General features: G+C 43.5%; 2 protein-coding genes across 2 annotated transcripts in view; one reads left to right on the top strand and one right to left on the bottom strand.

Annotated features, from left to right (window-relative positions):
* The window catches only part of adgrd2 (adhesion G protein-coupled receptor D2), a 240,705-nt gene extending 234,599 nt beyond the window's left edge, over positions 1 to 6,106 (top strand). The window contains exon 25 of the mRNA XM_059943735.1: positions 1,317 to 6,106. Coding sequence (XP_059799718.1) covers positions 1,317 to 1,324 — 8 coding nt within the window. The 3' untranslated portion in view covers positions 1,325 to 6,106. The remainder of the gene's footprint in view (positions 1 to 1,316) is intronic.
* A 10,610-nt stretch (positions 6,107 to 16,716) lies between these two features.
* Positions 16,717 to 23,207, bottom strand: part of LOC132377495 (nuclear receptor subfamily 5 group A member 2-like) — an 82,924-nt gene continuing 76,433 nt past the window's right edge. The window contains exon 6 of the mRNA XM_059943772.1: positions 16,717 to 17,277. Within this exon, the coding sequence (XP_059799755.1) occupies positions 17,030 to 17,277 (248 nt within the window). The 3' untranslated portion in view covers positions 16,717 to 17,029. The remainder of the gene's footprint in view (positions 17,278 to 23,207) is intronic.

The following is a 23,207-nucleotide window of genomic DNA, read 5'->3' as shown; positions in this document are numbered from 1 at the left end:
TTGTCTACGGGGACTTTAGAAAGGCATTTGACAAGGTCCAGCATGGGAGGCTGCTCAAGAAGGTTCGGTTGCTCGATGTTCAGGATGAGGTGGTAAATTGTATTAGACATTGTGTATGTGGGAAAAGCCAGAGAGTGGTCATAGAGGGTTGTTTCTCTGACTGGAGGTCTGTTGTGCTGCAGGGATTGTTGCTGGGTCATCTATACCAATGATCTGGATGATAATGTCGTCAAGTGGATCAGCAAGTTTACAGATGACACCAAGATTGGGTGTGTAGTGGACAGTGTGGAAGACTATCACGGCTTGCAGAGGGATTTGCATCAGCTGGAGAAATGGGCTGAAAAATGGCAGATGGAATTTAATGCAGACAAGTGCAAGGTTTTGCACTTTGGTAAGACCAACCAGGGTAGGTGTTATACTGTGAATGGTAGGGCACTGAGGGGTGTGGTAGAACAAAGAGATCTGGGGATACATGTATATAATTCATTGATAGTGGTGTCATAGGTAGATAGGGTCATAAAGAAAGCTTTTGGCACATTGGCCTTCATAGATCAGTGTACTGAGTACAGGAGATGAGATGTTATATTGAAGTTGTAAAAGATGTTGGTGAGGCCAAATTTGGAGTTTTGTGTGCAGTTTTGATCACCATGAATCTCCAGAGTGTCCCCTCAGAAAGATGTAAACAAGGTTGAAAGAGTACAGAGCAAATTTACAAGGATGTTGCCAGGTCCGGAGGACCTGAGTTATAAGGAAAGATTGTATTCTTTAGAACACCAGAATATTGATAGGAGATTTGATAGAGGTATACAAAATTACAAGGGGTATAGATAGGGTTAATGCAAGCAGGCTTTTTCCAGTGAGATTGGATGGGACTATAACCAGAGGTCATGGGTTAAGGGTGAAGGGTGAGAAGTTCAAGCGGAACGTGAATGGAAACTTCTTCACTCAGAGGGTCGTGAGTGTGTGGAATGAACTCTCAGCACAAGTGGGGGATGTTTCAGTGCAGGCCGATGGGAGTAGACAGTTTAAATGGTTTTGGCATGGACTAGATGAACTGAAGGGCTTGTTTTTGTGTTGTACTTCTCTATGTCTTTATGACTCTATGAGAACGTGGGTTGTAGAGTCCTTGAAGGTCTCAGTCTGAAACGTCGACTGCTTATTTCTTTCCATTGACGCTGCCAGTGTTGCTCTGGGTTTGCAGCATCTATTGTATCGTAATAAACAGCCACCAGTTTGAACCGGCAGAATGGCCTAGTCTTGTTGTTTACCTTCTTATTACATGCACACAGTGCCCAGATCCTTGTATTAATTTGCAGGATTGTGAAGCACCAAGGCAGCCGTTCCAGCCGATGGAATCACAGACTCAGTGAGAGGCTCTGAAGTCCAGACGTGTAAAATGACCAAAGGACCACTTGTTGGAGCTGGATTTACAAAGCAAGGACTGTGCATAGCCTCCTGGTATTCCTGGAATGGACTGTGAGCCTCAGCCTCCTCCGTTGGTGATGGAACTCGGGAGGATGCCAATCAATGACTTCTTAAATAAATGAATATAAATAAATAAATAAATGGAAATCCAAAATAAAATCAGAAAAGGCTGGAAACATTCAGCAGGTCAGATAGTATCTGAATGAAACAGGGTGAGCATTTCAGGTCAGGTCCAGCCTTTAATCTGAAATATTAACCCTCCACAGATGTCGCCTGACTGGCTGAGTATTACCAGCATCTTCTGTATTTTTCATTTCAAACCCATTAGGTATCTTGTTTCTCAATGAATTAAAAGTTGAGCCATATAATGAAATAATTTCCCCCTCCCCCTTCCCTCTTCTTGTTACCTACTCTGGCTCCCCTCTTTTCTCTTCTCTTCATCTGCCTATCACCTCTCTCTGGTAACCCCCCACCCACTTCCCTTTCCTTTCTCCCACTACCCACTCTCTACTCCTAACAGATTCCTTCTTCTTGAGTCCTTTACCATTTCTGCCTATCACAGCCCCAGCTCCAGCCACCTTCCCTTCAGGTCACCTGCCAGCTTGGGCTCCTTCCCCTCCACCCACCTTCTTATCCTGGCTTCTTCCCTCTTCCTTTCCAGTCCTGATGAAGGGTCTCGGCCTGAAAAGTCGAATGTTTATTCCTCTCCATAGATGCTGATTGACCTGCTGAGTCTCTCCAGCATCTTATGTTCGTTACCCTGAATTTCCAGCACCTGCAGGATCTCTTGTGCTTATTCGTTAATCTAGTGCAGGGGTTCTCACAATCTTTTGTAAGCAATGAGCTTTGCCATTGACCAAGGGGTCCATGCACCCCAGGATAGGAAGCCCTGCTCTAATAAAGTAAACCATGCCTCGGGAGAGGAGTATCTATGATACCTCCCTCCAGGTGGGGAAGGAGTTACTGGGAAGAATTCAAACACACAGCTGATGTGAGATCCAGCTTTCGAAGCATAATGGATCTGGTGCAAAGTACAGATTTCACACCCACACTGGTCACTACATATTGATTTATTGAAATGATAGGGAAGGCTTGCTTGGTGTTTAAAACTCCAGTCACACTACCGGGTACATTTCGGGATGTGACTGCACTGGAAGAGGTGCAGGGGAACATCAACGTTGGACAATAATGGTGAGAGATTGGCTAGTGAAGCCAGAAGTCTGGGGCAACACACAAAATGCTGGAGGAATTCAGCTTCTCAGGAAGACAGCCTTTGTCCACCTGTTATTCAGGTCATTTCCCCTCTTTCTGTCCTGTCCAGGTTTTCTTTTTAAAGATACAGCACGGTAACAGGCCCTTACGGCCCAACGAGCCCGCACCACCCCATTACACCCATGTGACAAATTAACCTATTAACCCATACATCTTTGGGATGTGGGAGGAAACCTACAGAAAACCTACGCGGCCACAGACAACGGCAGGATTTGAACCCAGGTTGCTGGCACTGTAATAGCATTACGCTAACCGCTACGCTCCCACACCACCCAAGATGAAGGGTCTCAGCCCGACGTCAACTGTCCATTTCATAGAACAATACAGCACAGTACAGGCCTTTGGCCCACAATGTTGTGCCGACCTTTAAACCCTGCCTCCCATATAACCCTCCCACATTAAATTCTTCCATATACCTGTCTAGTAGTCTCTTAAACTTCACTGGTGTATCTGCCTCCACCACTGACTCAGGCAGTGCATTCCACGCACCAACCACTCTCTGAGTAAAAATCCTTCCTCTAAAATCCCCCTTGAACTTCCCACCCCTTACCTTAAAGCCATGTCCTCTTGTACTGAGCAGTGGTGCCCTGGGGAAGAGGCACTGGCTGTCCACTCTATCTATTCCTCTTAATATCTTGTATACCTCTATCATGTCTCCTCTCATCCTCCTTCTCTTCTCTCCAAAGAGTAAAGCCCTAGCTCCCTTAATCTCTTGATCATAATGCATACTCTCTAAACCAGGCAGCATCCTGGTAAATCTCCTCTGTACCCTTTCCAATGCTTCCACATCCTTCCTATAGTGAGGCGACCAGAACTGGACACAGTACTCCAAGTGTGGCCTAACCAGAATTGTGCTCTCCACAATTGGATGGCATAATGGCATAGTAGTTAGCACAATGCTTTACAGCAACAGCAACCTGGGTTCAATTCCCACTGCTGTCTGTATGTTCTCCCTGTGTCCAGATGCATTTCCTCCAGGTGCTCTGGTTTGCACCCACAGTCCATAAATGGTTGATTGGCATCGTAAATTGACCCGTAATTAGGCCATTGTGAAATTGGGGATGGCTGGGCCTATTCTGCATTTTATCTCAATAAATAAACTTTTAAAAAGTTGTTGCCTGACCCACTGTGTTCCTCCAGTGTTTTTTGTGCAGTGTGAGATTGGCTAGGCTGGCCTTGTTTGGAGAGTGTAGTGGGAGAGCTGAAAATAATGGGAAGACATTCAGTAGGGAATGTAGATTTAAGGTAATTAATAGAGATTATTAAGAAGATAAGAAAATGTTTTTCACACTGAGCACGGTAGAGGTCTGGAATCAGTGAAACAGCCATGGAGGCAGAAATCTTTCACTCATTTGATTACTGGAACCTACAAATCGCCAGACCTAAATTGGGAAATACAAGAAATTCTGCAGATGCAGGAAATCTAGAGCAGCGCACACAAAATGCTGGAGAAACTCAGCAGGTCAGGCCGCATTTATGGAAATGAATAAACAGTCAATGTTTTGTTGGGTCACAACCCCTCATCAGGACTGAAATAGAAGGGAGAAGACGCTATGATAAAAAGCTGGGGGAGGGGAAGGAGGATAGCTAGAAGGGGATAGGTGAAGCCAGGTGGGTGGGAAAGATAAAGGGCTGAAAATGAGAGAATCTGATAGGAGAATACAAAATTCAAAGAACATTTATTATCAAAGAATGCATTCTGTAAACAATTTGAGATTCATCCCCTGACAGGCAGCCACAAAACAAAGAAACCCAACAGAACTGATTAAAGAAGACCGTCAAACACCAAAAGTGCAGAAAAAAAACAAATCATGCAAACAATAAAAGTAAGCAAATAGCATCGGTCCTGAAGTTCACGGAAGTGAGTTCACTGCCGTGAAGCCGCTCGGCGCTGAAACTGTTCCAGGAGCCCGTCAGTTGCAGGCCACAGCCTCAGTTCAGCACAGAGACGAGCGAACCTCATGGAGCAGTGAACTGAACACCAGCCCATCCCTCACCTCCAGCCCCGACGCCTACCATAAACTGTAGCAGAAAGAGTGGGCCATGGGGAGGTGATAGGCAGGTACAGAACAGGTAAGAGGCTCGAGTGGGGATTAGGGTGAGCAGATCCGAGGTGTTTGGAATAATTACTGATCAAAGATCAAGGATCCTCTTTAGTCACCATTCACATTTACATGTTTTAGGAATTTGCTGCGCTGTGTTAGTGCAACATGCAACAAAAAACAACATTCAGCAACTATATAAAAAATGAAGTTAGAGGTTAAAGTAGAAGTACTTTAGTACTCAAGTCGAGTATGATATTCTCCTAAGGGATTATTCCCTTAATGGAGAACACCCTTTGTTTTAACGTGGGGAGGTTGATGTGTGCAACCACCCCATGGTCCTTGATAGATCAGGATCTGGAATAAGATGAGCATAAGCACATGAAGACCGTAAGTATTTATCATGTAAACAGCATTATAAAGAGTGGTTTAAAGTGCTTACATGCAGTGCAGTGAAGGAGGTGATAGGTAGGAGGGGTTGGGGGATAACTGGAATGGCTGATCAGATTAACTGACTGGGGGAAGAAACTTTTATGACATGAAGCTTTTGTTTTAATAGCCCTATAATACCTTCCTGGGTAGCGGGGTGGAATACATCTCTACCAAAGGACGAGTGAGGTGCTTCTTCCCTCCGCTAGCCTACATGTCACCTTTGGGCAATATATATCACCTGATCAGGGTCACGTGAAGCCACGGGAGCAGGTGGTGGATGGTCGTACGAGCAGCTGGTGCAGATCACAGGTGCTGTTTGTGTGACCACTGACACCAGGCAGACAATATCTGAGTAGCATTGATAATGGCTGGGGTCACCTGGCTTGTAAAGAATCTGCCCAGAAGAAGGAAATGGCAAGCTACTTCTGTAGAAAAATTTACCAGAACAATCATGGCCATGGAAAGACCATGATCACCCATGTCATATGACATGGCGCATAACAAACGAATGGTAGTACGTTCCAGAAGGGAGCTTTTGGAATAGACAGTTTGCTGGGTGGGCAGTGTCCACAATGATTTTTCCTGCTCACCTCTTTGTCCTGTGGATACATACAAGTCCTGCAGTGATGGTAAACTGCAGCCAATGACCTTTTCAGCTGACCTGACAGTTCGCTGTCATTTTTGCAAATTACTTCATAGCTTGCCAAGACTAATTCTCTGAAATGATGTTTCCCTACATTGGTACAAGTTTCCAGGCATTCCCAAATTTGTTGCAATCAGATTGGAGACAGGAAAATGCGTTCTCAGTTCTTTTATGTGTCACGGCCTTATTAATACTTGGCCTTGTCAATGTAAGATCTTTGTTTGTGTGAAGTGGGTGCCATTGTTTTGAACAATGATGTCTGTTATGTAAAATTGCATGTATAAATATAGTGTAGAATGTAAATATAGTGTAAAATGCTAGTAAAGCATCTCAACATTGTAAAGATTTAGTTTCTTTATTGACATAATTTATACATTATTGCAAGCACACACAAAATATTCCAAAAAAAATCACAAAAAACAGTAATTTCAGGCAGAGATTAAAATACAAACATTCTAAAAAGCAGACGGTTAAATTTCTTGTCAATGCAAAATACTCCTTTAAGAAGGCACCATTTTCCAAAAATAAATGTGGGATATTGCAATAAACTCTAGAAATCACCAAAATCACCATTCTTCTAACATGAGCACATTGATATAGTATCTTTCGGACTGTTCAGTTTAAAAATAAAATGTTTCAATGCATAAGACATGTTGCTCAAAGCACATTTTTAGCATAGTTACACTGATAGCTTTTGTGAAGTACAGTTTTGTTCTACTGATTCTCAAATGTAATATAAAGAAATATTGCTGGGCAGGAACATGCATCAAAACAGTTTCCAGAGCATTTTTTTTTCAAATTGTTGGCAAAAAATGTTGTGACCACTTAATACTGTTATTCAAAGATTTCAGAAATCAGTCAGATTTTATTTCATTTATTTAATGTTACTGAGCATTTATTCTCCAAACATCTGTGCATCTGTTGCTAAACCTTCCCTGAGCATTGGAGATCACGCACCATTGTATCTAGGAATTGTAAGGGGAGTTTGCTCTTGGTATTTTAGGTCCAAACTTGCTCAAAAACACAAGAAAGGTGATAGTTGTATCATTACACGTTGTGTGTGGGGGTTATACTATGTGCTAATTGGCTGTCATCCTCCCAATATTAGAAAAGAGACAGTGCCCCTAAAAATAGACCTTGTCAGCTGAAACCTCCCGAGTTGTAAAAGATGGCATAAGAAATATAGTTCTTCCCTGAAATTTTTTTTGATTTCAGAATATATACTTATGCTTCAAAAATCTGTGTTTTGCATCCATGATAAATACCTGTGGAATATAAATATCAAGTCATGGTGAAATGCCCTTTTAAAATAATCTTTTTTAGAATTCGGATGGCTGAGTGAGCCAGGGCTTTTCTCTTTGAGGAGCAGGAGGACGAGAGGGGACTTGATAGAGCTGAGAAAGATAGTAAGAGGCACAGATCAAGCCAGACAATCCATTTCCCATGGCAAAAATGGCTAGTATGAGGGGGCGTAACTTTAAGGTGCTGGGAGGGAAGTATGGGAGGGTTGTCAAAGGTAGGTTTTTTACAGAGAGTGCTGGGTGTGTGGAACACAGTGCTGGGATGGTGATAGAGGCAGATAGATTAGGGGCATTTAAGGCCCCTGAATAGGCACATGGAGGGCCATGAGGGAAGGAAATGTTGGATTGATCTTGGACTAAGTTAAAGGATCAGCACAACGTTGTGTGATAAAGGGACTGTACTGTTCTAAACTCTATGATTCAGAATAGGGTAAACAGCACTTGACTGTGGCCTGGTCCTTGAGAATGAATCCACAGGTTATGGGAACAATTCAGTGTGAAGTTTATTACAGGGTAGATTAGACCCTTCTGGCCTTCTGAGCCACATCACCCAGCAACCTGCGATTTAATCCTACCGTAATCACAGGACAATTTACAATGATCAATTAACCTACCAACCAGTAAGTCTTTGGACTGTGGGAGGAAAGGCATGGAGTCAGGGGGAGGAACGTGCAGACTCCTTACAGACAGCGCCAGGAATTGAACCCAGATCGCTGGTACTGTAAAGTGTTGTGCTAACCACTACACTGGTGTGCTGCATGTGATAGGCACGTTACATATTTCAAAGAAGCAGTCTAACTGATACACCCTGTTGGAACAATTGAAACAATTTCTGGTTTTGCTGTTGGAACACTTGTGCAAGCCCATAAAGTGACCAGGTTTCAATGATCAGTCTGTTATAGTTTTGAACTGCTCTTATTCAGTGTGAGATTGCAAGTGCTGGTACAGTCTATTCATTTTGTATTGTTTTAAGGAAATAAAGCATTTAGAATTGAGTGTTTTGTAATTGTCAGATAAATTTTGAGGGTCATTATGACTTTATAAGATAGAACATAGATCACGGGACATGACAGCACGGTACAGGTCCTTTGGCCCATGATACTGTGCCAAACAAACAACAGAAAAACAAGCAAAAATCATAATAATAAATAAATAAACAATAAATATTAAGAACATGAGATGAAGAGTCCTTGAAAGTGAAACAATAAGCTGTGGGAACAGTTCAGTGATGGGGCAAGTGAAATTGAGCAAAGTTATCCCTTCTGGTTCAAGAGCCTGATGGTTGAGGGGTAATAACTGTTCCCGAATCTGACTGTGAGTCCTGAAGCAGTGAGAAAAAACATGATTGGGTGGTGAGGGTCCCTGGTGGCGGACACTACCTTTCTGCGATAGGGCTCCATGTAGATGTGTGCAATGGTGGGAAGAGCTTTACCTGTAATGGACTGGGCTGTACCCAGACCTGCCCCAATTATCACCAGAGTGGCACTCTACAAGCGGAGATCTCAAACTAAAGAACTCACCTGTCCCTTCTGCCTTTCTGTCTGCTCCTGGCTGTGAAAACATTGAACACAGAACAGTACAGGGTCCTCGGCCCATGATGCTGTGCTGACCTTTAAATCTTTTCTAAAACCAGTCTAACCCGTCCCTCCCACATACTCCTCCATTTTTAGAGTCATAGAGAAGTACAGCACAGAAGCAGGACCTTTGGCCCATCTAGTCCATGCTGAAACCATGAAACTGTCTACTCCCATTGACCTGCACTGAGACCACAGCCCTCCATATCCCTTCCATCCATGTACCTATCCAAGCTTCTCTTAAACGACGAAATGGAGTTCGCATGCACCCAAGTGCCTATTGAAGAGTTTCTTAAATGTCTCTAATGTATCTGCCTCCACTACCACCCCTGACAGGGCATTCCACAGACTCACCACTCTGTGTAAAAAAAACTTACCTCTGACATCCCCCCCCCCCCATACTTTCTTCCAATTATCTAAAATTATGCCCCTCGTGAGATTTTTAAAAAGTGATTCAGAGACTATTTCATTTCTTGCTATTCATTTTTGGCTCATCTCAACTTTTAGAGCTCTATATTTTAATATTTGGGTTTGAACATTGATTAAATGAATTGTAAATCTGATAAATACTTTATAGAACTGTCAGTATATGTTCAAAATCAAAGCTACAACACAATTGTAGGGCAGGATTTATAAGCAGATTTAGTGAAGCACTTTCTAAAAAACCCAGCTGTCTTCTATCATGAGGAGCAAATTACAAGGGCACCCTCACACTGCTGGGAGTTGGAGCTTGCTGGGTGTTGATCGGCTGTTTTTACAGCAGTGACTCCGCTTCCAAAGCACTTCATTGGTTGAAAAGCTCTTTTACAAGTTCTGAGTTGCTGGAACATGCCTTTCCATGGAGTTACAAAGGAGGTACAGGTCTTTCCCTCACCACACTCACTGAGTGACCAGGAGGGCTTTATGATCACAGGCTTAATTGTCTCAAATATATGGAGTCAGAGAGAAATGCAGTATGGAGACAGGCCTTCCAGCCCAACAAACCCATGCCAATAAAGTTGTCCGTAAGACAGAAGAGCAAAACTAGGCTATTTGACCCATTGAGTCTGCTCCATCATTCCACCATGGCTGATTTAGTTTCCCTCTCAACCCCATCCTCCTGCCTTTCCCCCATATCCTTCGACACACTGACTAATCAAGAACCTATCAACCTCCGCTTTAAATATACCCAGTAACTTAGCCTCCACAGCTGTCAGAGCCAATAAATTCCATGGGTTTGCCACACACTGGCTAAAGAAATTCCTCCTCATCCCTGTTCTAAATGGTCATCCTTTTATCCTGAAGCTGGAGCTTCTGGTCCTAGACTCTCCCAATATAGGAAATATCCTCTCCACATTCACCCAGTTAGTCCCAATTTTATCCCTTCAGCTCCTATCCCGCCAGGCCCCTCCCATCCATGTACTTATTCAAGAGCATCTTAAATGATATTATTTATCAAATTCTCCAAATATATTATCAAAATAATTTTAATCCAATTAAATGAATAAGAAATTAATAAGTGTCTGTTTGTGAAATAAGTAGAAAGCCTCAGTTAGGTTGTCATGGAGATGTGAGAGGCAGGGATGTGAAATTATTGTACAGTTGGGTAAACAAAATGATAGATTTGTAGAGCACAGAAACTGGCCATTCAGCCCATCTAGACTGTGCTGAACTACTGTTCTGCATAGTCCTATCAACCTGCATCTAAACCATAGCCCTTCTCGCCCCTTCCATCCTTGCACTTATTCAAACATTTAAAATTTACAATCAGTCCCGCATCTACCATTTCCATTGATGGCTCATTCTGCACACTCTCCACCCTTTGAGTGAGGATGTTCTTCCTCAGATTTCCCTTAAACATTTCACCTTTTAGCTGTAACCATGACTTCCAGTTCTAGTCTCACGCAACTTCAATGGAAAAAAATTCCTGCTTGCATTCACCCTGTGTATGCCCTCAGAATTCTGTACACCACTATGAAATCTCCTCTCATTCTCCTAAACACTAGATGATAAAATCCTGACCTATTCAACCATTACTTATAACTCAGGTCCTCAAGTCCAGGCAGATCACCTGACCTACGCTGCTCATGGTTTTATGCACTTCTATAAAATTCCCCCTCCGTCTCCTGGGCTTCAAGGAATAAAGTTGTCCTCTATTCATGATCTCTTTATAATTCAGGCCCTCAACCTGGCGCCATTCTTCTAATTCTCCTTTGCACATTTTCCATCTTTGTTGCATCTTCTTGTAACAGTGCAACCAAAGCTGTACACAATACCCTGGGTACTGCCTCAATAATATCTCGCACAACTGCAACGTAACGTCTCAGTGCCCCGACCGATGAAGGCCAGCGCCTACCTGTGATGCCCATTCAGGGAAAACTAACATGTTACAAATAATGGGATTTCATTTTCATTTGTGTAAGTCCTGTTGTACAACTCTTGAAGAAACCTGAGTAAAGTGTGTAGTGGACACTACAGAGGAGGTACCTTTCAGATGAATACACAAAGGCCACTCAGCCCTCAATCCTATCCCAGCATTTTATATGATCATAACTGAACTATTTTGCCCTCTTCTATGCCAGTTCCACATAAACCTCAATCTCTGACATAGGCCATTCAACCCATCAACTCAATCATGGCTGATTTATTATCCCTTTCAATGCCAGTCTCCTGCCTTCTCCTAATCTGTCAGAAGTCTTTCTGCAGCCTCCCTGATTCCTGAACACCACCCGGCCCTCCACCTATCTTCATATTGCCCACAAACGTAGCCACAGAGTCATCAATTCTATCATCCAAATCATTGGCATATAACATAAAAATAAGCAGTCCCGACAGCAACCCCTGTGGAACGCCACTAGTCACCAGCAGCCATTTGGAAAAGGCTCTCTTTACTTCCATTCTTTGCTTCTGGCCAATCAGCCGCCGGCTCATCCATGCTAGTACAGGTTTCCCCCCGCAGTCCGAAGGTCCTGTGGCACTGTTTGTAATCCGAAATGTGGTACAGCCAAGAAGCAATTACCATTAATTTATATGGGAAAGTCTTCTGAGTGTTCCCAGACCCAAAAAATAGCCTACCAAATCAAAGCAAATAACACATAAAACCTAAAATAACACCAACATATAGTAAAAGCAGGAATGATATAATAAATTTACACCCTATATAAAGTAGAAATATTGTAGGTACAGAGTAGTTTCACTTATCAAACTCAGAAAAACAGTGAACCAAAATCAATTTGGAGAAAAAAATCAACACGTACACGCATACACGCATGCACAAACAAGTGCCCGCACAAGGCTTCATGGTCATTGTAGTTTTTCACGAGGAAAACTCACGTATAAAGTGGGCGAACAAGCCTCACACACAAAATGCTGGTGGAACACAGCAGGCCAGGCAGCATCTATAGGGAGAAGCGCTGTCGACGTTTCGGGCCAAGGCTTTCGTCAGGAGCGTCTTTTTTTCGCAAAAGCGAAAATCCTCTTTGGTTAGCGAAAACAGGTACTAATGTAAGTCTTTGGTAACAGGGAGTTGTCGTAAATCGAACGTTCGGAAAGCCGGGGACACCTGTACCTTTCCTGTAATAACGAAGGCTTTTACCTTGCCTAGCTGCCTCTTGGATGGTAACTTGTCAAAGGCCTTCTGAAAATCCAAGTACTCAACATCCACCAATTCTCCTTTGTCTATCCTGTTTGTTATTTCTTCTAAAAATTCCAACAGATTTGTCAGGCCAGAGTTTCCCTTAAGGAAACCATGCTGACTTTGGCCCATTTTACCATGTAGCTCCAAGTACCCCAAAATCTCATTGTTAATAATTGACTCCAACATCTTCCCAACCACTGAGATCAGGCTATCTGGACTATAATTTTCTTTCTTCTGTCTCCCTCCCTTCTTGAAGAGTGGGGTGACATTTGCAATTTTCCAGTCCTTCAGAACCATGCCAGAATCCATCGATTCTTGAAAGTACATTATTAATGTCTCCACAATCTCTTCAGCCACCTCCTTCAAAACTCTGAGGTGTAGCTCATCCTGTCCAGGACTATCATTACAGGTACAGCAGGCAGTGAAGAAAGCTAATGGCATGCTGGTCTTTATAACAAGAGGAATTGAGTATAGGAGTAAAGAGGTCCTTCTGCAGCTGTACAGGGCCCTGGTGAGACCCCACCTGGAGTATTGTGTGCAGTTTTGTCTCCAAATTTGAGTAAGGAATTCTTGCTATTGAGGGAGTGCAGTGTAGGTTCACAAGGTTAATTCCCGGAATGGCTGGACTGTCATATGTTGAAAGATTGGAGTAACTGGGCTTGTAAACACTGGAATTTAGAAGGATGACAGTGGATCTGATTGAAACATATAAGATTATTAAGGGATTGGACACTCTGGAGGCAGGAAGCATGTTCCCGCTGATGGGTGAATCCAGAACTAGAGGCCACAGTTTAAGAATAAGGGGTAGGCCATTTAGAGATGCAGAAAAACTTTTTCACCCAGAGAGTGGTGGATATGTGGAATGCTCTGCCCCAGAAGGCAGTGGAGGCCTAGTCTCTGGATGCATTCAAGAGAGAGTTAGATAGAGCTCTTATAGATAGCAGGGTCAAGGGATATGGGGAGAGGGACAGGAACGGGGTACTGATTGTGTATGATCAGCCATGATCACAGTGAATGGCGGTGCTGGCTAGAAGGGCCGAATGGCCTACTCCTGCACCTACTGTCTATTGTCTATTAGACTTTTCAGCTTCCCAAGGTTCTCTCTCGAAATAGCAACTGCATTCACTTCTGCCCCATGACGCTCTCAAACTTCCTTCATGCTGCTAATGTCTTTCACAGAGAAGAATGATGTAAAATATTTAATCATTTCATCCACCATTTCCTTCGTCCCCATTACTACCTCTCCAGCATCATTTTCCAGCAGTCCAATATCTACTCTCACCTCTCTTTTATTCATTAAATATCTGAAAAACATTTGATATCCTCTTTGATATTATTGCCTAATTTACCTTCATATTTCATCTTTTCTTTGAGGCATTGTTGTGTGTCTTCTGATCAATTTTAAAAACTTCCCTAACTTCCCATTAGTTTTTGCTCTATTATATGCCCTGTCTTTTGCTTTTATGTTGTTTTTGACTTCACTTGTCAGCCACAGTTGCATCATCTTACCTGTTCTTCTTTGGGATGTATATATCCTACACCTTTTGAGTTACTCCCAGAAACTCCAGCCATTGTTGTTCTGCCTTCATCTTTGCTAGTGTCTCTTTCCACTCAACTTTGGCCAGCTCCTCTCTCATGCCTCTGTAATTCTCTTTACTCAACTGTAATACTGATACATCTGACCTTAGCTTCTGCCTCACAAATTGCAGAGTGAATTCTTTCATATTATGATCACTGTCTCCAAAGGGTTCCTTTACCTTAAGCTTCCTAATCAAATCTAGTTCATTACATAACACACAATCCAGTATAGTTGATCCCCTAGTGAGCTCAACCACAAACTGCTCTAAATAGCCATCTCATGGGTATTCTACAAATTCTCTGTCTTGGGTTTCAGAGTCAGCACCATCCTGGCTTTCCCAACCTACTTGCATATTGAAATCCCCCGTGACTATTGTAACTTTGCCCTTTAGATGCACATTTTCTATCTCCATTGTTATTTGTAGCCCACAGCTTTGCAACTATTTGGAGGCCTTTATACAACTCCCACATTGTTACGCTGCCCCGTTACACTGCAAATCATCCCACTGACTGCAATTTTGCCCCATTATCTGCCTGTTTTTCCGACAGTCCCACTACACACTGCTTCTGCTTGAGGTAGATTTCGAAATCAAGTCCATCTTATGTATTCAGGAACTCCTCAATTGTCTTATATCAGTGGGATAGAAGGGCATAAGATACAGGAGCAGTATTAGGCCATTCTTCCCTCTCAACCCCATTTCCCTGACTTCCCCCTTAACCTTTGACACCCTTACTAATCAAGAACCTATCAACCTCTGCTTTAAATATACCCAATGACTGAGTCTCCACAACAGTCTGTGGCAACTGGTTCTACAGGCTCATCACCCTTTCACTGAAGAAATTCATCTTCATCTCTGCTCTGAAAGGATGTCCTTTTAATTTGAGCTGTGTCCCTTGAAGCTCTCCTTAAGCCTGGAGTTCCATGTTTTCAGGCTTTTTTACCTCCTGCCTGATAGGAAATGGAAGAGAGAATATTGGCTGCTTTACCAAGAGAGATGCAGACAGAGTCCCTGGAGGGAGGATGGATTATATAAAGCGCTGAGCTGTGCTGAAAACTCTCTGCAAGCTCTTGTGGTAACAGGCAAAGAAGTTGCCATAATTTGTTTGAAGTTATTATAGGCATACAGAAATGATGCAGAAACTCCCTCAAACAGCAATATAACCAATATCACCCATGACAAAATGGAGGATTTCCTATTTTGTCATAAGACCATAAGGCATAGGAGCAGTATTGGTCCATTTGGCAAATCAAGTCTGTTCCACCAGGCCTCTACACCCTCAGGGGCAGAAAGTTCCTAACAGGCAAAGATTCTATGCACCATAGTTTTAGTTGACTATCCCTTTATTTTATGACCATGTCCCCTAGTTCATACTCTCCCACCAGTGGAAACATCTCAACATCTACCATATCCTGTCAAGCCCTACAGGATCTTAGGCATTTGGAGTCATACAGTCATGGAGAAAGTGGTGAATAATCCACCAGATTAATCCAGTCCACCAGGTTTATTATCCCCTCAGTCCCAAACGCCTGCCTTCTGCCCGTAACCTTTGACACCCTCACCAGTCAAGAAACTATCAACGTACGCTGTAAATATATCCAGTGTCTTGACTTCCACAACCTTCTGAGGCAATGAATTCCACAGATTCACCACCTTCTAGCTAAAGAGATTCCTCCTCATCTCCGTTCTAAAAGCACATCCTTCTATTCTGAGGCTGCGCCCTCTGGTCCTAGACTACCCCACTATTGGATGCATTAAAATTCTGAAAAAGATGTGACAGGCTGTATAGAAATTTAGTTTTTTGTTTCACTTTCATTCTAAATTCTATTTGCCCACTTTTGTTTTTTGTACAATTTGTTTTTCCTCTAATCTGCACATTGGGTGTTATCATTTTTTTATGGGTTCTTTTGGGTTTCTTGTTTTGTGGCTGCCTGTGAGGAGATGAATCTCAAGGTTTATAACCTTACTTTGATAATAAATGAACTTTGAGCTTAAAAAATGTAGGCAAAATAGAACTGTGAATGACATAAAAGTTCCTGCATCTACAGGTTTTGGGTAACCTGCCACATTTTTATGGCACCCTCAGATTTATGAATGGGAACAGCGCAGATATAGAAATTTCATCAGTTTATTTCTCTAAAAGGTGAACCGAACATGAGAAAGAGCAACATACAACTGTTTATGCAGTATAGTTGTTATGGCAAAAAGTTTTAAATAGGAGAGAAATAGCAGTTGTTTACTCATGAAATATTAATTTCCATAAAACAGTTGTTCTATGTCGGTTTATTTTGTACAATTTACCATAATATTCAGAATAAAACAAGTTCAAAGCATAAAAATGACAAACACAACTGCTGGCAACTCAATAAAAATACAAGTGCTTTCAGTTTTCAAATATTAAATAAGGTACAGGTGTGCAGTTCTAGGTACAGGTGTGTGAAGAGAGGATTACTGAAGGGAACACTGTAATTTCTAATATGGTTACAGTTTTCAATAGCAAAGACCTCTGAAAATATCAGAGAACCAACACATTTTATGTTCAGTCAGAACAAGGCGTTCCCTCTCATGCACAGTCGTGTGGCGTGTGGAAAACCTTCACCTTAGGGATCTTTGGATTGTGCCTCTGTCAGAGTCCATACAGAGAGTCAAGATGGGGGAATGCATTTCAAACACCAACTCTACCCTGACCTTCGTGAGCAAAAGCAGAGGTTCAGGGAAACACACGGCCAAACTCCTTCTAACCTTCTAACTCTCTCCTGTTTCTAACCTTCTAATGTACATCTCTAAAGAATCAGGTGTAAACTCTGAACGCTTAGTGCACTCACAGTGAACAGAAGTGCCCGTTACGCTGCTCAACTCCATGTAAACTCCATTCTTTACACGCTGGCAGTTTCGCAGCCCCGTTGAAGATTGGTTTACCAAAATAAAGCCAACATTTTTACAAGGATAGGAAAAACATGGTCAACATCTGAAAATATTCTTCTCAGGTATTCCAAGATTACATAGGTCCTGTATACTTAAAAATCATTTTATTACTATCAAATTACAGTGATTTTAGTAATAATATAAAGTAATATAATATATATTTATATATATAAAATGGAATCCACGACCTGCCTTTGGGAGTCTGGAGATCAAGGTTTGGTTCTAAGCTCGCTTGGCATGAAGCATCTCGATCAGCAGGTTGTTGCATGGTACCTCACCACCTAGGTGTTTATAGTACAGGTATTCTTCTGCCTGCTTACTGATGGCATGGATTTCCGGTAACCGCAGCAACAGCTGTCCAAACTTTTCTCCGTGCTGGGGGTAGTTGCACATGGCGTAGTCGAGGAGAGCGGCGTGTACCTGCTCCTGAACGCTCTCGATCAAGTGCCGGTTTTCCAGAACCTTTACATCTGTTGGGAGCAAGGGTCGGAGACACTTTCAGTAACATCAGTTCACAGAGCCCACAGCATGGTCGAGGACTTTCCCATCCGTCCCACAATCTCTTTGACCTCCCACCATCAGGCAGAAGGTACCGCAGTATTAGAACGAGTACTGTCCGGCTGGGCAACACCTTCTTCCCCAGGCTGTGAGACTTCTGAACACCCTGTTACCACCCCATACGTAGTATTTATGAAAGGGCCAGTAGCAGTAATCCTGCTATATATTTAACTACATGTCGTAAATGTACTTGATGTCAATTTGTACATCCACAGAATTTTTCACCTGTTAATAATACTATGTTCATGTTATTTTGGTGCTGTATTTGAGGTACAGTACTGTGCAAAAGTTTAGGCACATATATATCTAGCTAGGGTGCCTAAGACTTTTGGACTTTTCTGAAGAAATTTTATGCACTGTACTGCTGCCACAAAAAAAAAACAAATATCATGACATATGTGAGTGATGGTAAACCTGATTCTGATCTGGGTCTCTATTGTGGACTGAGAGTGGGAAGGGGGCAGGAAGAGGGGAATCATGGCTGGGAAGAGGGGAATCATGGCTGGAAAAAGGGGAAGGGAGAGAAGAGGGAGTGGGAGGCACCAGAGAGACATTCTGTTCTGATCAATAAACCAGTTTTCTGGAATCAAGTCCCTTTGCCTGATGTCTCAGGGCTTGGGTGTGTTTGTATCCACACCCTGGCACTCCTTCAATACCACCTAGTTACACCCCTCCCGCAGCACTCCACCCTCACCATTCCCAACATCCTTCTATCCTGCCAGATTTACAAACTCACTCTCCACTCCTCGTTGACAAATACAGTACTGTGCAAAAGTCGTAGTCTCCCTAGCTATATACTGTACATGTGTACAGTACTGAATGTATCGTGTTTGGCACCTTAGTCCTGAGGAACATTGTTTTGTTTAGCTATATACATGTGTATAGTTGACTGACAATAAACTTCAAATTGAACACCATTTGGTCTTGATGACCTGAGACCAATTTATGGCCCTGTCACCTCATTCAGACCAACATATCCACGGTGCCCCCCCCCCCCAGGTAGTCCCATCCTGCCCATGTTCGGCCTTATTCCCTCTAAACATATCCTATCCGTGTACCTCTCCTGTCTTATAAACCTTGTTTTTATAAGTCCATTAAATATAGAAGCAGAATTGGGCCATTCCATCATGGCCGAGTTATTATCCTCTCAACCCCATTCTCCTGGCTTTTCCCTGTAACCTAGTATGGGCTACAGGTTATACCTGCCTCGACTACCTCCTTTGGCAGCTCACTCCCTACCAGCTCACTCCATGCCAGCTCACCATGCCAGCTCACTCCCTACCAGCTCACTCCATACCAGCTCACTCCATACCAGCTCACTCCATACCAGCCTCTGTGTTGTCCCTCAGATCATTTTTAAATCTTTCATGTTTCCTCTTCAACCTATGAATCTTGATTCCCCACCCCTGGGAAAAAGGCTAAGTGTATTCACCCTATTTATACCCACAAGACATTATACACCTCTATAGTGATGCCCCTCAGTCTCCGTGGAATACAATTCTAGCCTGTTTAACCACTCCCTATAGTTCAGGCCCTCGAGTCCTGGCAATATCCTCGGTAATGTTCTCTGCACATTTCCCAGTTTAATGGCGCCTTTCCTACAGCAGGATCGTGAAGTGCAGGAACAGGCCATTCGGCCCCTTGAGACCGTGCTGACCGTCAACCGCTCATTGACACCAATCACATTCTGCTGCATGTTTCCTGACAAAGAAAGGGGTCTATTTGACAAAACAAGAGAAAGCCAGTTCATGCCATAACGCCCTAGATTCCACCCCTCACCCTCAAACAGGATGCAAGATGTTCACAGGAGGGGAGCTTTATGTGACTGGTGGAAGGATTAGAGGGCAAGTGAGGGCCTTTCTCTCCCACATAGCCCTCTGTTTTTCTATCATCCACCTGCCTGTCTTAACAGTCTTTAAAATGCCCCTAATGTATCTGACAGCTCCACCACCCCTAGCAGTGTGTTCCATGCTCTCACTGTATTCTGAGTAAAAAAAAACTATCTCTACCATCTTCCAAAGTTCAAAGTAAATATATGTCATCATATACAACCTTGAGATTCATTGTCTTGCGGGCAAACTCAATAAATCCATAGAACAACAACAGTGACAGAATCAACGAAAGACAGCGCCAACTTGGGTGTTTAATCATTATGCAAAAGACAACAAACTGTGCAAATACAAAAAATAAATACTACTAATAATAAATAAACAATAATTATCAAGAACATAAGATGAAAAGTCCTTGAAAGTGAATCCATAGGTTGTGGGAACATTTCAATGATGAGGCAAGTGAAGTTGAGTGAAGTTATCCACTTTGGTTCAAGAGCATAGTGGCTGAGGGGTAATAACTGTTCCTGACCCTGGTGGAGTGAGTCCTGAGGCTCCTGTACCTTCTTGCTAATGGCAGCAGCAAGAAGAGAACATTTCTTGGGTGGTAGAGGTCCCTGATGATAGATGCTGCGTTTCATGTAGATGTGTTCGGTGGTGAGGAGGACCTTACCTGTGATGGACAGGGTTGTATTCACTACTTTTTGTAGTATTTTCTGTTCAAGGGCAGTGATGTTCCATACCAGGCTGTGGTGCAGCCAGTCAATATACTCTCCAATACACGTCTATAGAAGTTTGTCAAAGATTTTAGATGTCATGCCAAATCTTTGCAAAATCCTAAGAAAGTTTTCCTTAGAAGTTTTTTAGGAGATTTTCTCCAATTACCTTAGCATTGTGGCCCCTGCTACTAAGTCATTTCCATCCTGGGGGAAAAGTCTCCGGCGGTCCACTTAATGCATCTTATGCAGTGGTCCCCAACCACCGGGCCGCAATGCATGTGCTACCGGGCCGCGAGGAAATATGATTTGTCAATATAAAACGATATGAGTCAGCTACACATGCATATCAACCGCTCATTGATGATATGATCAACGATCATATTTTTCCTCATTCCCTGTCACGCCCACGCGAGGTCACCGGCCGCCGAACCGCAGTGACACCCTCGCGCCAGGGATCGCGCGGCCGGCCGGCCGGCCGGCGGGAAGCGCCGTTGGTAGCGGCCCGGAGCGCGGACGGGCGGGCGCCGCCTCTGATCCTGCTCACCACACCGAATGTCCGCGGGGAACCCGGTGCTAAAACACTCGCAGACGACCTCATTCAGGCTCAGGTACCTCGCAGAGCAGCTACCTCACTCCAAACTTTTGTCGGCCGATAGATCCTCCGGTGGGTGGAGGGGGCATCCTGTCACTCTCCGCGCTCGGTCGGCCGCTCTCTCCGGACTCTGACCGCCGCAGCCCCGGTACGGGGACCTCCGGCCCTCACCTTGTCCTCTCACCCCACCCCGACCAGCCGCACTGGCCAAGGCGGCCGGGAGTTCGGCCCGGAGGCGGTCTGATGAAGCCCTGAGAACTGCTTCGGTACCCTGAGTCCAAGCACCCTGCTCTTAAAGACAAAGCTGCTGAGTTTTTTGAGCAGAAAAAACGTGAGCAAGCAGTACAGAAACAAGTGCTGAGAGCTAATAAACCTAAATTGTGGAATAGACTGGACATAAGGAACCCCCTTCGAGTATCGCTGTCTCCCTTCGCCCCTCGATGGGACCGTCTTGTTGCAGGGAAACAAGCCCAGGGCTCCCACTGATTCAGCGATATTGGTGTGTTTCAATGATTTATATGTTCATACAGGGAAAATATGCGCTGTGTGTTTAATATCCATTACTTAAAATGTTATGATGCTATTGACTTATAATTGACTTATCACTATATTCATGTGAGGAAAATATATGCTGTGTGTTTAATAATAAATTTGTAAAATTAGTTAGATAAACCCTTTTAGAAAGAAATTGAGTGTATTAGCCACTTATGAGTGACTTATAGTTGACTTATCTCCTATGTTACGATCCTGATTAAACCCCCCGCCATCCAGTCCGCGTGAATATTGTCAATATTAAAGCTGGAATTGGACAAGCTCTGTGCTCTGGCAATGTTACATGAATGGAAGAGATTGCAAGGACAGAAAGAGAGGCAAGGCTGGGGGGAGACTGGAACAGGGTATGGATTTTAAAGTCCGTTTCTTAATGGAGAGCCAAAATAAAGATGTGCTTCTAGTGAACTTTATCCTAGGGGCGGCACAGTAGTGTGGCGGTTAGCCTAACATGTTTACAGCGCTGGTGACCCAGCTTCACTTATGCTGTAAGGAGTTTGTACGTTCTCACTGTGACTGCGTGGGTTTCCTCCGGGTGCTCCAGTTTCCTCCCACATTCCAAAGATGTACGGGTTAGTTGGTTAATTGATCACATGGGTGTAATTGGGCATTCCAGGCTCACTGGGCCAAAAAGAACCTGTTACTGTGCTGTATCACTCAATAAATTAAACAATACTCCACATATCAAAGACGTACGCATTAGGAATGCTAAGTTGGAAGCATGGCGATACTTGAAGTCTTCATCCAGAATGTAAAATCATTAGACCATAAAACATAGAAGCAGAATTAGGCTGTTCGGCCTATTGAGAATGCTCCACCATTGGCTGATTTATTATCCGTTTCAACCCCATTCTCCTGCCTTCTCCGTTTAGCATCCTGACAAATCAGGAACGTATCCACATCTGCTTTAAATATACCCAATGGCTTGGCCTCCACAGTCGTCTGTGGCAATGAATTCCACAGATTCACCACCCTCTGGCTAAAAGAATTACTCCTCATCTCTGTTCTAAATGGGCATCCCTCTCTTCTGAGGCCATGACCTCTGGTCTAGACCCCTCCCCACTATAGGAAACATCCTCTCCACATCCACTCTATCTGTGCCCTCTGGTCTAGACTCCCCCACTATAGGAAACATCTTCTCCACATCCACTCTATCTGTGCCCTCTGGTCTAGTCTCCCCCACTATAGGAAACATCCTCTCCACATCCACTCTACCTGTGCCCTCTGGTCTAGACTCCCCCACTATAGGAAACATCCCCTCCACATCCACTCTACCTGTGCCCTCTGGTCTAGACTCCCCCACTATAGGAAACATCCTCTCCACATCCACTCTACCTGTGTCCTCTGGTCCTAGACTCTCCCACTGTAGGAAACATCCTCTCCACATCCACTTTCAGCATTCGATAGGTTTCAGTCAGATCTCCCCCCTCCCCCCCTCATTCTTTTAAGCTCCTGTGAGTGCAGGCCCAGAGCCATCAAATGTTCTTCATATGGTAACCTTTCCATTCCTGGAGTCATTCTTGTGAACCTCCTCTCCAACGCCAGCACATCTTTTCTCAGATAAGGGGCCCAAAACTGCTCCCAATTCTCCGAGTGCAGTCTGACCTCTGCCTTATAAAACCTCAGCATTACATCATTCTAGGACCAGCTTAGTCCTCTCAAATTGAATGCTAACATTGCATTTGCATTCTTTACCAACAACCCAACCTACTAGTTAACCTTTCGGAATTCCTTCCAAGGATTCCCAACTCCCTTTGCATCTCTGATTTCTGAATTTTCTCCTTATTTCACATCCTCGGATTGTGTCGATCGTTGATGCAAGTGACGCATTTCACTGCATGTTTCAATGTACATGCAACAAATAAAACTAATTATTTACTTTCTCTGAGTTAGTCTATGTTCAACTAGGGATAGCGTCTTTTTGAAGCTACATGTGGCTGCCTAACACAGTGGTCAAAATGGATTCACTCAAGCCTCCAAATCAGATGGACTCTTCATTGACAATTCTGTGGCACAGCGCCGACCCTAACATTTGTTGACCTGCCTTAAGTTGCTGCCTTTTTTTTTGCACCATTCTCGTTGTTGGAGGCTGTCTTTGTTCGTAGGAAAGCTTCTGCTAAATTGCAACCTCTTAAGGGAATGTATGTGATAAA

The sequence above is a fragment of the Hypanus sabinus genome, chromosome 18 (assembly GCF_030144855.1).
Source record: "Hypanus sabinus isolate sHypSab1 chromosome 18, sHypSab1.hap1, whole genome shotgun sequence".
Classification (NCBI taxonomy): domain Eukaryota; kingdom Metazoa; phylum Chordata; class Chondrichthyes; order Myliobatiformes; family Dasyatidae; genus Hypanus; species Hypanus sabinus.
Note: the sequence above shows the minus strand (reverse complement) of the source record. Positions and strands in the feature narration are given on the sequence as shown.